Source organism: Cupressus sempervirens, chromosome 4, assembly GCF_028749045.1.
Source record: "Cupressus sempervirens isolate cs-2001-9-10 chromosome 4, ASM2874904v1, whole genome shotgun sequence".
Classification (NCBI taxonomy): domain Eukaryota; kingdom Viridiplantae; phylum Streptophyta; class Pinopsida; order Cupressales; family Cupressaceae; genus Cupressus; species Cupressus sempervirens.
The window spans coordinates 519,448,224-519,463,279 of record NC_143121.1 but is presented as its reverse complement, the minus strand read 5'-3'; the positions used below and the strand labels follow the sequence as shown (position 1 = coordinate 519,463,279).

General features: G+C 34.7%; 1 protein-coding gene across 1 annotated transcript in view; it reads right to left on the bottom strand.

The window, feature by feature from the left end:
* Positions 1 to 5,177, bottom strand: part of GSTT1 (glutathione S-transferase THETA 1) — a 223,639-nt gene extending 218,462 nt beyond the window's left edge. Inside the window, exon 1 of the mRNA XM_089825757.1 lies at positions 4,959 to 5,177. Coding sequence (XP_089681883.1) covers positions 4,959 to 5,107 — 149 coding nt within the window. The 5' untranslated portion in view covers positions 5,108 to 5,177. The remainder of the gene's footprint in view (positions 1 to 4,958) is intronic.
* Between the last annotated feature and the right edge of the window lie 9,879 nt (positions 5,178 to 15,056).

Here is a 15,056-nt window from a genome sequence, read left to right as displayed (position 1 = left end):
AGTATTGAGTTCCTTTCGTGATTAACCATTGGTAGGCCATCCCGAGTATTTCAAAACCTATCAACAGGTTCGGGAGAGGTTCACTTGGAAAGGACTAAAATCTGATGTTCTACAATATGTTAGGGAGTGTGTTGTTTGTCAGCAAAACAAACAAGACCATACATATCCTGCTGGTTTATTACAGCCACTTCCAATTCTAGACAGGAAGTGGGAATGTATATCCATGGACTTCATCACAGGGTTGCCAAAAGCGCAAGGTAAGGATTGCGTATATGTGGTGGTTGATCGCTTGACCAAGTTTGCACATTTCTTTCCGATCACTATTTCATATTCAGCCACACAAGTTGCTGAACTATTTTTTCGTGAGGTGTTTAGATTGCATGGATTACCACAAAACATTGTTAGTGACCGAGACAGTCGGTTTATGAGCAATTTTTGGCAAGAGCTTTTTAGATTGTGTGGGACCGAGCTTTCTCCAAGTACTAGTTACCACCCTCAGACAGATGGACAGACGGAGATAGTCAACAAATGGGTGGAAGAGTACCTCAGAAATTATATTGTTGGGCAACAAAAAGGTTGAGTTAAGTGGATATACCTTTGCGAGTACTGCTACAATACCACTTACCATATTTCTATTCAGATGACACCATTCATGGTCTTGTATGGTTATGAGGCTCCTAGCTTTCTTGATTTGTTGATGAGTGATAGTAGAGTGCCTGGTGCTAGAGACATGTTACAAGAAAATCAGGATATCATGAGGGCTCTTCGTGAAAACATCCGGAAGGCACAAAACCAGCAAAAACAGTATGCAGATCAGAAGAGAGTAAAACGCTCTTTTGAGGTTGGGGACATGGTTTATTTGATGTTGTAGCCCTATAGACAGTCTACTCTCAAGAAGAGTGGTGCAGAGAAGCTCAAACCACGATACTATGGACCCTTGCGGGTCATTAGGTGTGTGGGTGAGGTGGCTTACGAGCTAGAGTTGCCAATGGACAACAAAGTGCACAATATTTTCCATGTATCACGCCTCAAGAAGGCATTGGGACATCATGTGGTTCCTACTGCGGTTCTATCACCCTTAGATGATGAGGGTAAGTTGATTTTGATACCAAAGGCTATATTAGATTTTAGAGAGAAGCAGTTGAGAAGCCGTGTCATTAGAGAATATTTGATTAAATGGAAGGACCTACCTATTGAGGATGCTACATGGGAGAGTGAAGAGATTCTACAACATCCATAGTTGAGATTGCTTGGGGACAAGCAATTTCCAAAGGGGCGGACTATAATGTCCCCATCTTTTTAGCCTCTCAATGGAGTTCTTAGCCTTTCATTCTTTAAAGGCTAAGTGGAGAAATAAGGTGAAATAATTAAATTAATTTCTTATAAAGTCATTAAATAATTTTAAATTTAAAAGGTGACTTTATATTTAATTAATTTAATTAAAAAGTGACTAAAATAAATATTAAATCATAAGTCACTAAAATAATATTATATTATATGGAAAAGGGAATCTTCTAGAAGCACAACTAATTATTGTTGGAAAGGAGGAAGCTTCTAGAAAAGTGCAATAAAATAATATTTTATGTTCTTCTAGAAGGGGTGAAGCAATAGAATAAATAGAGGAGAGAAAGCCTCATTGTAGGGTATCCAGATTTGATATTGACATTTGCTTGTGCACTTGTGGAGCCAAAGGTTTCTACAGGACATTTCAATAATTGAGAACGATAATTCTCTTTGATTGGCAACTTTGAGGCTATGAAACTATCAGCTGATATTGTTGCATTTGCTAGAGGTGATATTTCAGTCATTTCATTGAAGCTTCCTGAGTTTTTGCAGCAATTCATGAAGAAGATACACTTTAGATTTAAGGGTCATTCGATGCCCTCATTTTATCTGCACTTTGGAAGGAGTTAAGCAGCTAATTTGGAGACATATTAGGAAGTTTATACCCATCTGCTACAGTGCCATCGCTACAGGAATCATGAACAGTGTCATCGCTACAAGAATCGTGAATAGTGTCATCGCTACAGGAATCTTGAATAGTGTTATCGCTACAATGGTCATGAATAGTATTGCTACAATGTTGTGAACAATACCGCTACAGTGCACGACAAATTCTGATCAGTTTTAAAGCTGCCTACCAATCTCAGGTTCCCTTCATTTTATCTTCATGTTTATGCATTATCTAAAAATACATCTACATGGTTCTGTATGGACAGTCTAGTTAGATTGTTGAAGGCATTGTAACCTGATTTTATATCAGAATTTTTATATCAGCAAAAAATCAATTTGAAGTTTGAAATATAATGTTAGTTTGCATGCCAACTGTTTGACATAATGTCACTTGGCTGTAAGTGTTAATTTGCATTGAATAGATGTCATATATTGCATCAAGAAAAAACAAAAAAAGAGCTGCATTTCATGTTAGGTGTAGACTAAGCGGAAAAGAAGTCATTTTTCAGTCATCCTATGATATTAGAAGTCATCTTTCTTATTCTGAAAACAAACTGAAAATAAAATAAGTCATATATCCCTCTGTTGTACAAGTGTTTGACAAAATTTTTAAAAGCAAATATAGCAAGTTTCAATCAGATTTGGATAGGGATATTACACTTTTCATCTGCAAGCTTGTCGAAGATGGATTAGTACAGTTGTCATATGTTCCAATTGAGAATCAGATTGCAGACATTCTCACCAAGTCTCTGACAGAACAAATTTGTAAAATTTGAGGTGCAACTTGTTGTAGTTGAGAGGATGGCCATTAAGGGAGGGCATTAAAGTAATATTTTAGTTATTAATTAATGGTCATTTAGTATTTTCTGATGAATTGTTGTTAAAATAGAATGTTTTGATTTTCTTCAGTTTATGATCGTTTGTTATGGAAACATTATCTTTGTGATTGGCTATATATGTACTTCATCTTTTTATTAATCAATCATGCAATTACCATTACAATTAGTAGATACATGGAAAATCCATGTAAAGGACATTGGGTAGCAGTAAAATGGGTGATTTGATTTACTAGAGGCACGAGTGATTATTGTATCACCTATGATGGTTGCAGTGATTTAGAGTGTAGTTATGCTGAATTTGATTTCGCAAGTGATTTGGACAAAAGAAGATCTACTTAAGGCAATGCCTTTAATGCAAGAAGTGATATTTGTTGGATATCAAAGCTTCAAGAAATCATGCCTTACCCACAGCTGAGGTAAAGTATATGGCTGACTCACATGCATGCAAAGAGGCAATTGGTTTAAGGGTCTTTTGGGTGTGATTGGAAAAGTGTGAGAAAAAGTGACTGATTTTTGTGAGAGTCCAAGTGCTATCTATCCATGTGACTAAAAAACCTACTTATTACAATAGGACTAAGGCTATTAAAACTAAGTACCATTTTGTAAGACAAGTTATTGATAGAGTGGAGCAACCCTTGACAAAATTCATACATCAGAACAAAAGCACAGATATGCTTATTAAACAAATACTCATAGAGAAGTTGAGGTGGAGTTTGGCTCTATTTGGCTAGCAAAAAAGATGATGAATGGGCATAGGGGATATTAGGTAAATTGTTGTCAAGGTGGAAATTGTTGGATAATGACAACAATAGAAAAGTAAACAATCAAACAAATCTAATCTTCTATTTTAGAATAACACTTTTTTTCTTGAGAGGAAATTCCTAATTTCTTTAAAAGAATAAAACTTGTTTTCTCTATGTTTAATGTTGTTTGTCATCTTAAAGATATTTTATATACCTGTGTTGCCTTGAAGGTAAAGTTATTGTAATCATAATTGTGACAGCGGCGGCTGTGAAGATTGATGTTTTTCCTCTGAGCTATAAGAATACAGATACCTTGCCCTATGGATGTTTCCTAGGCATGCTGTCAAGGTTTTACCATGTAAATCTGTGTCTTTTTTATATTCTGTTATTTCACCTCAATTATTTCTGTTACATCTTTAAAACTAATTTGTGCTGTTACATTTAATGTACTCTGAGTTTAGGCTTTTGCTCGCACAACAAGTGAAACCCATCAACTTTGAACTCTTTATATAAACAGTATATGGACTTTCGCTAACAGAGCTTCAAGTTGGTCAAGCAAAGATTCCACTCTTTAGTAATCGCATTAACAATACTAATATATCGATTTCTTCTCCAGTTTTGACTTATATTTAGACTTACTAGACTCCATGGGTTCTAATACTCAGGATACGGCACTTCATTTTTATCATGATTTTAGGGTGGTCCACAAAATAGCTACCAAATCATGCACTTGGTTCAATTCTGACTGGATCTGGATTTTTTGAACCGCCAGTATTTGACAAATTTGGTCTAGACTTTTCAATTTCTCGGGAGATTTTACTTTAGTTTTTTGTTTTTGTTTTTCAAATTCCGGATTTCCAACTCTTTTAGCCTACCAAATGAATGGACTTTTCTATCCTAGTAACTACGGTCCTCGCCAAAACATCTTTTAGTGTGTAATACTCTTCGACCGTTTCGCCATCTTGTTTTCTCCATGTGTATAGTATATTACTCATCTCTCTTGCTTGTGTGACATCCTTGTTATTGATAATTTGCTCTTCGTAGATTTCAATTGCGCGTATTATTATCGGATCGATATTTTATGCGCAAGTTTGTATGAATAGTTTTTCGATAAACATATTATTGTGAAACTGTGTGAGCATTACCGTGTCCATTGAACCTAAATTTATATCTTGAGGACACTAGGATTTCGTATCCAAAACTCACTCGCCAATAAGAGACCATTACTAAAAGTAAAAAGATCAAAATTTAAAAATTAAAGTAAAGATACACACTGTCTTCTAGAGATAAAAACATTCACTTAGCTCTGCAATATCTTCATTCCTGGAAACTTTTGGAATTTCAAGACTCGTATGGAGAATCCAACTAAGTACGTAAGATTAACCAAAGAATGGAAGGAAAAGGAGGTTCGATTTGTACATACATGCAGAATATGACGATAGCTCGTGATGGCTGGGACAATCGATCCACGTACAAATGCACCTTCTCCATGTCGGCCCTTTCACCTCCCTTGCACTCAGTTTCTTGTTCAAATTGAATATAAATGGAAATGTCGAAACAGTACCCTAACATGCATAGCTTATATAAAAGGACGCTCAGAACTTTTTAAGATTATGTCGGATAGCTATGGCCATTTGATATCGGTTTAATTTAATTGTAAGAATCACATGTATGAAGTATTTTTACTATTTTTTTAATTTTTAATAGAAATATGTTTAAGAATCACATGTATGAAGTATTTTTACTACTTTTTTAATTTTTAATAGAAATATGTTTGTATATATGGATGTCGTTGTAAAATTTAATTATGGAGATGGTCATTTAAGATCTAGTCGTCATGAAAAGCACAATTATAAGAAAGAATAAATCGGCATTAGTAATATGGGTACTCTAGTACCTTAGTAATATGGGTACTTTCAAGGTATGCGAATGGTCAATTAGGAAAACTTTGATTAATTTTTTTTTTTTTAAAGTACTCTCGAATTTAGAAAATGATATTTGTTAGGGGAAAAATATTGTATTAAAATAGATTAAAAAAGATGAAAGGAAAATAAATTTGGCACAAGTAAATTAGAATTGTATGTATTAAATTAATATTTTTTCAACTAGTATAAATAGATGGATAGGGTGATGGGGAGGAGATATTAGCGACTATAAATTTAAGTTTGTTGTAATCATTCGGTTTTGGTCTAGTAAATTATAAACTATCTTTTGAATACTTTAAATATATATATACTAGACCATTATTATACACTACAGTTTTACATAATTAAAAATCATTGATCCTTGACTAAATCATCACATAATCATTTATTTGATTATATCCTAAAGTTTGACCAATTTATTTTATTTTTATTTAATTAAAAGAACATGTCCTGTTTTAATTAAATAATTAAATTTCTTTTATCATAATTGCACATGAAAAGACATTTTAAAATAAAAGTAAAAAGAAAATCTCGCCCACTTAAAAGTGCAATTTTCAACAAGTGGAATCTTTTGACTTTTCAAAATACTTTTGTCTCCTTATCTCAACACTCATTGTTTTGTATCTTAATCATAGTCTTTACCTTTGCCTCTTAAGACATGAGCACATGGATCGCCCTTGGCTAAATAGCGAAAAAAAATGCACCTGACGTGACAGGTTTTTTAATTTATTAATTAATTTTAAAAATACAGAACCACAGGCATTTGATTTTTTAAATTAATTAATAAATTTAAAAATCTGTTAGAGTCGGGTGCATTTTTCCAGTTGCATAGACGTCGCCCACATGGATCAACCAAGATTCAATCTCCACGTTGTTGTCTCTTAATCTTGATTGTATGCTTATTTCTTGATTTATTTTAAAGGAGGTTGTCTCCTCATTCTCTCATCTTATCTCCTCATTCTCTCATCTTAGATACATCTAGAGTTTATAATATCATTCTAATGTTGCTTCACTTCTTGAGCTTTCTTGCACTTGCATACTAGCTTAGTTGTCATTTACTTTACTTTCTCTTAGCTTATAGAGTCTAGCTTAAATAGCTTGGAATAGTAATTCTTTCATCTTGTTGGCTTAGATTTCTTTATTCTGCACTTTTGCATATCATCTAGTTTAGCTTTGCATTTGCATATCATCATGGAGATCTTGGATACTAACACTCTCATTTCTTGATACCTTTTGAATCTTTCATTCTATAGTGCACCTTGCAGGGATCTTGCTTATTGGGTTCACTTGAAAGCCACCATATTTATCTACATGATTATTGCAAGCTATGGATATGAAGTAATTAGTCACCTTCTAAGACTCCAAATCCATTGGATATTTTGGATACAAAGGTTTATAGAAGTATCTCATATTTTTGGTATACATTTTTGGCACTCATTGTGGGGTTGAAACCAGGTTTTCAACTCTACCATTTTGCTTTTTTAGATTTATATATTGTAGGTCTTTTATTTTTGTGCTCGGATACAAAATATTGGATGATAGAACTCTAATCTATGTGCAACATTTCATTGGTTTGCAGGTGATTGGCTTTCATCCATAGTCTATCATTATGCTTTTTGTAGTTGTATTGTCTTGCTTTTGTAGGTTTATTGTTTTGGTTCTAGAATTTTGTCGCTTGTGCGGGTTTTATCACCTGGCTTCTGAGAGTTTGTTGTACAATATCTTGGTGAAGTTTATTTCATTGCACATTTTTTCCAGCAAGTATTTTCTAATTCTAACAGCCTGATTTGATTTCATTTGAGTTGTATTTAGCATTTTTGGTTTTACACAAAAGCTTATATTCACTAATCTAGAGGTTTTGTAGGTTCATGTGCTTTTATTTTGATATGTCAAGCTCCTAACTTGTAGGTACACTTGTCAAAGTTAGAAAGCTAAACTACTAATGCCATTTGTTTTGTAGGTTGCCTTGGAGGTCCAAGCAAACATTACACTTGTTATTAGATTTCATTTCATTTTATTAAACACATTAAATCTTATTAGTATGTGTCTCTCCATTGGTAGGGGATTATGCTCTTGTCTTTCTAAGACAATCAGAAACCTAGATCATTTGGATTAATCATAGAAAGTGATTTGGGAGAAAGTTTCTCTTTAGTGACCTTAATAAACTTTTGAGCTGTCATTTTGCATGATGATGAATGGTAGAGACCCTTTCAAATCTCTCTTTTGAAAAGTTGATCAAGGACCAACTCTAAGGTTCCAAGTGGGTGTTTTTCAACCTACTGAGTAACTGAATTGAAGATAAATGTGTATGTTTGTGAGGAGGCCTTTGCTAGTTATAACCCATCTACACAATTTGTTGTTATTTGAAATGTAACCACAAAAGAGATATTTTGATATTTTTTTCTTTTATGATGAATGTAATCTATCAATGCAACTATATGAATTCATATTTTAACCAAATGTTCGAAAAGAAAATAACAAAGATAGAGTAATGAGATATTAAAGCAAATAACTGAAAGGGAAATTACTAACGAACATAAGCCAAAGCAACAACATGTCTATGAATTAAATTATCAAAAGGATCTGGTAGGAAACCAATGGAATTAGAAGCAACGCTTCCCTTCCTCAACTCCACTGATGCAATCGTCGATGGGAACTTCAATAATAACCAAAAGATGATTCATGTTACATCAAATCATGAGGCCACAAAAAGTGCGCTCACATGAGACAAAATGGTATGCAAGAACAAAGATGATCATTTCCCCAATTCGTCACTACAGCAAAAAAAAAATTTAACACAAGGAAAACACCAAAACTAAAATATCGCACAATCATAACAACACAATAAAACCATTGGCTCCATTATTATTCATGAACATGCATTCACAAAAATAACACACTCTGACAAGAATAACTACACTCAGAATGAGAGCACCAATAAGCATCGAAATAATGACCTAGAGTACATATTACATACATGTATTTAAAAGAAATCATCTCCTCCCTTTGTGTTAGGAGTAAGAGCTCTTCTAATGCAAACTCATGCTAAAAAACTAATAAAATAAAGCTATTTACATACAAATTGACTCTCTAAATGGTGCTACGTAGGTCTTCACCCTCATTTATATCAATTAATGGGTGTATGAGCCTTTACATGACTTAAAAGTAATAAAAGAATGAGAAGATAAGAAGATAGAAGCCATGAGGTGATATAGGAGTCACTAAGAGCTCTAAAAATGGAAGCTCGACCTTCTCTAGTTCTCTCTAGGAGCTAAATTGACATCAAAATACTTTTCCAATGCATGGAATGCTCTAAAATAGCAATTGGCAGTTAATTGTTCGCGCATTGCTTCTTCTTCAAAACTATTCGAGCAACTCTGAGAAAAGCACACCTTGGAAAAAAAAAAAAAAAAAAACTTGGGCACCTTGGTGACAAGACCCAAAGATCCAAAAATTCTTCTAAGTGTCAAAACTAAATTTCCAACATCTCAATTTTCTTCCCCTTCATACCAAAATGATGTCAAGATGTTCCCCTTTGAAATTTTGGATGGCAAAGGTGATTTTTTGAGGAACTAATAAATCTAAAGTTTCATACTTTTCCCTCACTTCCCTTTGGAAATCATGAAGTGTGACTTCTTGGGCATTCCCTAGAACTTGAAAGTCATGGGTTTAAGTATGATCATAGATGTTGCAGAACACAAGGAAGTCGTGATAATATTCAAGACCTCAAGGGTCTCTAAATGTTTTAGATATGTGCACTTGTGCACCTTTAGAGACAATTCATTCACCACATCTTCAAATTGTGCACCTGCACACCTTCAGGGAAGTGCACAAGGTGCTCAATTCACCAAAAAATTAAAGTTCTTAGTTTTGAAAATAGTTTCTAGATTTTTCTCAAATGGGGTTTTAGATCACTCTTGTGTACTTATTTTGATCTTTTTGATGATTTAGGCCCATTTGGACACCTATGCACTTTGCTCTTCTGAACTTTGTAAAATTGTGCACTTGTGCACCTTAGCATCTTTAGGACTTTGGGCATCTTCAAGACTTTTTAGAACTACACACCTACATACCTTCTAGAGTCAACTCCTTCACCAAATCTTCAAATTGAGCACTTGCACACCTAAACAATTGTGCACCTACGCACCTTCAAGAAAGTGTGAAAGGTGCTCAATTCACCAAAAACTCAAAGTTCTCAATTTTGAAAATGGATTCTAGGTTTTGCTCAGATGGGATCTGGGAGTACTCTAGTGTACTTATTTTTCCCTTTTTGATGATTTATACCCTCTGTATAGCCCAACATTGTCATAGACTCAAACTCCTTATGCTTCTTCTATCTAAAATCCCAAGACACCTATTTTGAAAATGCATATGCAATAGCATGGTAATTTTTTGTGTTATGGATGATGAGGATGTCATGATGAACTACACAAAAGATAAACATCACTATACTAGTGCTAGGGGTTAAAAATTACGGTAACTGACTAGACTCCTAAACCCAAACTATAAAATTTTCACTCCCTCAAGCACCTTGGAAGATACCCTATTCTAACGAATGAGGTTATGTAAGCCAAAAAAAAGGGGGTCTCCATTTCTAAAGTCAGAAATGGGGTGTGTATTATGGAACCACAACATAAACCAAGTGTTTAGTGTGTTTGGGAGAAACATATGAAGTAGGAGAGTATGTGTTGGGTGGATATTTTGCAACTGACAGTTTTGGGTAAAAAATCAGTTGCAAAATAGGATGACCAACCATAGCGTGTGAGACAGAGTCCCTCCTACAAAGGGAAGGCTCCCCCTTCTCACTATTCCTTGAATGAACCCAAGGTAAGCAAGAAGTCGAGAGATTTTATAAAATGGGTGTTACCAATATCCTTTCTTCTTATCTTTTAAGAAAGAATCCACTTATGTGTGGGGTGAGTAATGGGCAAGGTGAATCTCTAACAACACTTCTATCAAGAGCTAGAAACAATGATACTGATAAACCTTCACTAACTCAGAGGCTAGCTGAAAATGTATCAGTTTGGCTCTAACTCTGGTCATACTTCTATATGGAAAAGCTTTACAATTAGGGCACAAAGACTCCTAAAAGTAAGAATAACTTAACTATTTTGTGAATTAAGAAAGAAGTATCAGCTATAAACAAAGTTTCTAGCTATACACTTCCACAATTGCTCCTAGTCAAAGCTCTAGCTCCAATTGCTTCTTAACTCTTTTATATTCAATTGACAAGATACAATTATCAAGAACACAAGGTAACATGAATCAAAGATAACTTAGATAAATCATAGACAAAGCTTATAAGTCACACAAGTAACAATCTCACTTAATCAAATTTAAGTCTCAAATGCTCCTTTGTATTCACTTTCTCTCAAAATAGTGCTTACACAAACAAACTTATGTAGCCACAATTTCTCCAGATCTCTCTTGCATAAAGATAAATATGATTTTTACAATGAGGGGACACTCCTTTATAGAGGCGTAGAAGTTGAGAAAAAGGTGGAGGAAAAAGTGGGAGCAACTCAACCAACTTTGACCTAGTCTAACTAGAAAAGAAATTATAGGGTTACATGCAACTACACATGTAACTCACATTACATCTATTTACATACACGTAACTCACATTACCTTTAATTACATCTTTTCATGTAATGCATCCTCTTAGACCTATAAACAAAAATAAAATAAAATAAAATAAAACAATCTTAAAGATTGTTTCTCAATGCCTTGAATTTGACGATGATATCACGCACTGTGGGAAGATCAACAATTTCCATGGTCTTTGATATGGCTTCAATCCTCACTGCATCTGCATACACTGATTGTACAACTTTGTAATTTGTTGCCAAAGAATCTACCAAGTGTTTTTTCGAGGATTTATACAAGACAAACTTTTTCATTTTGTGTAACCCAAAGTCTTCCGAGTCTACATTAGCATTGATCCTGATTGTATATTTTGAGCTTACCTTTTCAACTCAAGAACCTAGCATCCCATTTGTTCCAAGTCACAAGTAACACCTATTTCAACTGCTTGACCATCTCCAAGGGCTTCCTACAACTTTATAATCAACTTCCTCAAGGTTTCTTCTTTGTAGCCCATAAGTCCATAAAATCTAAAGAACATTTCACATGACGAAAGAATGTCACATGAGACCAAGGCATCCTGGTCAAATCTTGCCATCTCATCCCAATCATGGAGAATTTCCTTCAAATCATCTACTTCTGGAGTCAAAGAAGAGATCAAGTTTCACTCCATTTCATTTATCTCTTTGACGCACATAAGAACTACAAATGTCTTTGTGATAGCTCGAACTCCTTCAAAGATGATTTCCCCTATCCAAGGCTTGGCGACTTCAATCAACTTCCTTTCCTTAGATGTCTAAGACATAACAACAACACTTTGAGAAGATTGTTGCCAAATGACCTCGTTCAGGCAAGAAACCTCTTATTTAAGTTGATTTTTCTTCTCCCATAGCTCATGATTTCTCTTTGATACATTAGCCAATGCATCTTGAGCATATTGTAAACAACTCAGATGTGATTGTTTCCCAATTTCAACCTTAGTGAACTTGTAATCAGAACGAGTAAGTTATTTCATAGGTTTGTCCACTAAGGGCTCAACAACTTCAACAGATTTGGTTTTATTTGAATCAACCAAAATCCTTGAAACAATCTTATCCTTCAAAGATTTGGATTTGGTCTTCTTGACAAGGAGATTATCCAAAGGTACAACCACTTTTCTTCTCTTTGTTGTTATTCTGCTCAACCATGTAGGCAAGTTGAAACCTTCATCTGTAGAAGTAGGTACAGTGGAGACCATTGGCATTGATCCAGATTGTATTTCCATTGTAACGAAACAAGATTTAGTTTGTACAACTAAAGGCATAGGAGCATTTTAAGAGGATTCTGTCATGAAAAGCTCAAAACCTATCAAAGAAGTATCAAGTTGGGAAACTTGACCACATGTAAGAGTTGGAAAATCCTCAAACACAATTGCCAAATGATATTGTTCATTTGCAGGGATGAGAGGAGTAACAAAAGAAATAGGAAGATTCATTATATTAACTCCCGAGACTGGAATAGGAGTGAAAACAATAGAGAATGAATCCACATCATCATCTACTTCATCTAGAAAAGGTGCCTCATGTATGGATGGTGCACGAGTTTATGCAAGACTTGGGGGAGATATGATCACGACTTCCCATTCTTCATTTGTATCTTCTTTATCCAATTTTGTCTCCAATTCCTCTTATGATTCTTCCTCTGATTCTAGAACTGGTTCAAATATTTGAGATGACTTAGAGCCTTTTCCACCTTTTAATTTTAATTTGAGAGAACCCTTAGCATCAAAAGATGAGGCACCATCTTTTCATATTATTTTCAGCTGTGACTTCCTTCCAAGATGGCCAAAGCGTCCATAATCCAAACCCATCTTAGGATTAACCCTTTTAAGGCCTTTATTTTTCAGTCATTTGTTGGTGTTTACTAAGATAGATTGAAATCTATCCATGATAGATGTACCTTCCTTTTGTTGTCACTGAATAGGAAAAGGGCACTTCTTATCAAAGTTGGCTTGATGAAACTTTATATCAAGGATGTTGTCGTCATCTTCAACTTGAAAATTTGAAGGAATCTCCAACATGTTGAGATTGATTATCTACTATAAGGTTAATCTACAGTACTCCATCTTCATTATGTCAAGCTTTGTTCTCATATCAATCTAGATGTCCTCAATGCGATGAACATGTGTAAGCTCTTTTCATTTGAGAATTCATTTCTTGGTAATAAAAGTCAAATCTGGCTTTGAACTTCTTCAAGGTGATTAAGTGCAACTCTACTTCCATGTTCTTTGCTTTGGGGATGGAATTAATTGAATAGTTGCCAATCGCTAAGGGTTTGGTTGAACTAATGTTGAAACTAGGCCTATGCATAACATGTTGATCACTTTACACATCCATAAGCTGTCTAGCTAGCTCTATCAAGATTATTTGATCTATAGCATACCTAGGTAAGGTATATGGTTTGCCTTTAAAATATGCAACTCTTGCGTATGTAACAGTTGGAAACTGAATGAAAATACAATTGTATTGATTCACCTTTCCCCATGCTACATTAGATACCCTCTTGACAGATAACTGTCTATTGAACAAGCAACAAAAATGTACAAAGAAAGCATCATGGACTCTTTTGTAATGGAATTTACTATTTGCTAGAGTGATTTGGTCATAGTAATCCCAAACAAGAATTCGAAGATGATTGCCTTTGGTTGAGAGACTAGAGAAAGATCTCATGGCAGTAGCAATGTAGACAAGATAGGAGTTCATGTAAAAAGGTGTTGAAGTTCCTACGTTGAGTAATTGTTGGCAAAGTGTAGTGCTAATCAACTCTCCCCAAAAGATGTGTTCTCTATTGTCCATGATTTGGAAGATGAACTTGTACATCCATGGCTTGAAATTAGTAGAATCTTTGAGACCGCAAACTCTGCTAAGAAGGATGATGTGGTCTTTGTTCTCTTATTTGAGATTAGATTGATGGATGATCTTTGGCCATCTTGAGAAGTTATTTCTTTTATTGTCTAACCAGTATTGGTTGACATATTTTTGATAATCACCTTTCTTCTCATTCCAACATGCCAAGAATGATTCCTTGGTTAGATCTGCACACTCTACTTTATGTGGTACCTTGAAGATCTATTCGATGACCTTTGGATCAAGGCTAATGACAACCTTACTGTCAACATCCTTGATAGTCTTTGATTTTAGACTAAAGTTTCTTGCACACCTAAGGACAAAATCAAGTTCCATGGTTGTCATAGGAAATGCAGAGACCAAGTGAATGTGACTTCTCTTGATGTGCTTCATCTCGTGGCCAATAGGAGTTTCAACTCTCCACAGAAAATCAGCCACGTCCACATGACCGATCATTGTGTCCATTACATTATCAAGAATAGATACAATTGATGATGGAGTTGGATGAGCCAACTCTTTATTGTATTGATATTTCATCTTTCCTTTAGATTTTGATGATGAGGGCATCTCTTGTGTTTGCGCTACAACACAAAAATCCCAAAACATAAACACATCATCAAAAGGAATCACCATACAAGTTGATTTGTGGTTAGCAACAAAGATTCAGAAATGGATTGGAGACTTTGTAGATCCGATGAAATTATCTCAAAAAGAAATCATATCCATATGCAGTGAATGAAGATGAAAAATGAATAGAATGTGGAATGAAGTGTTATGAATATGGAAAATGGAAGATGGAATGAAATGAAAATGTGTGAATGTGGAATGCATGAGAATGTGTGCAAATGAAGATTGTTGATTTCAAATGTGACTTAGGGTTTTCAAGGCATTATTGCATGAAAAATGATTACATGTAAATGCAACATGCAATGGGAGATGAAAAGTGAGATAAGATGTGAATGTGGATGGAGGATGAACTTTACATCCAAGAGCGGATGATGGATGAGGTGCAAAGCATGGAAAGATGTGGAAACACGTATTTTCTTATGAAGGTGCAAATGCATATGGAGAGATGGAAATGGAAAATGGAAGAGGGATAATGAACTTTATAGTCATCTTTGATGAAAA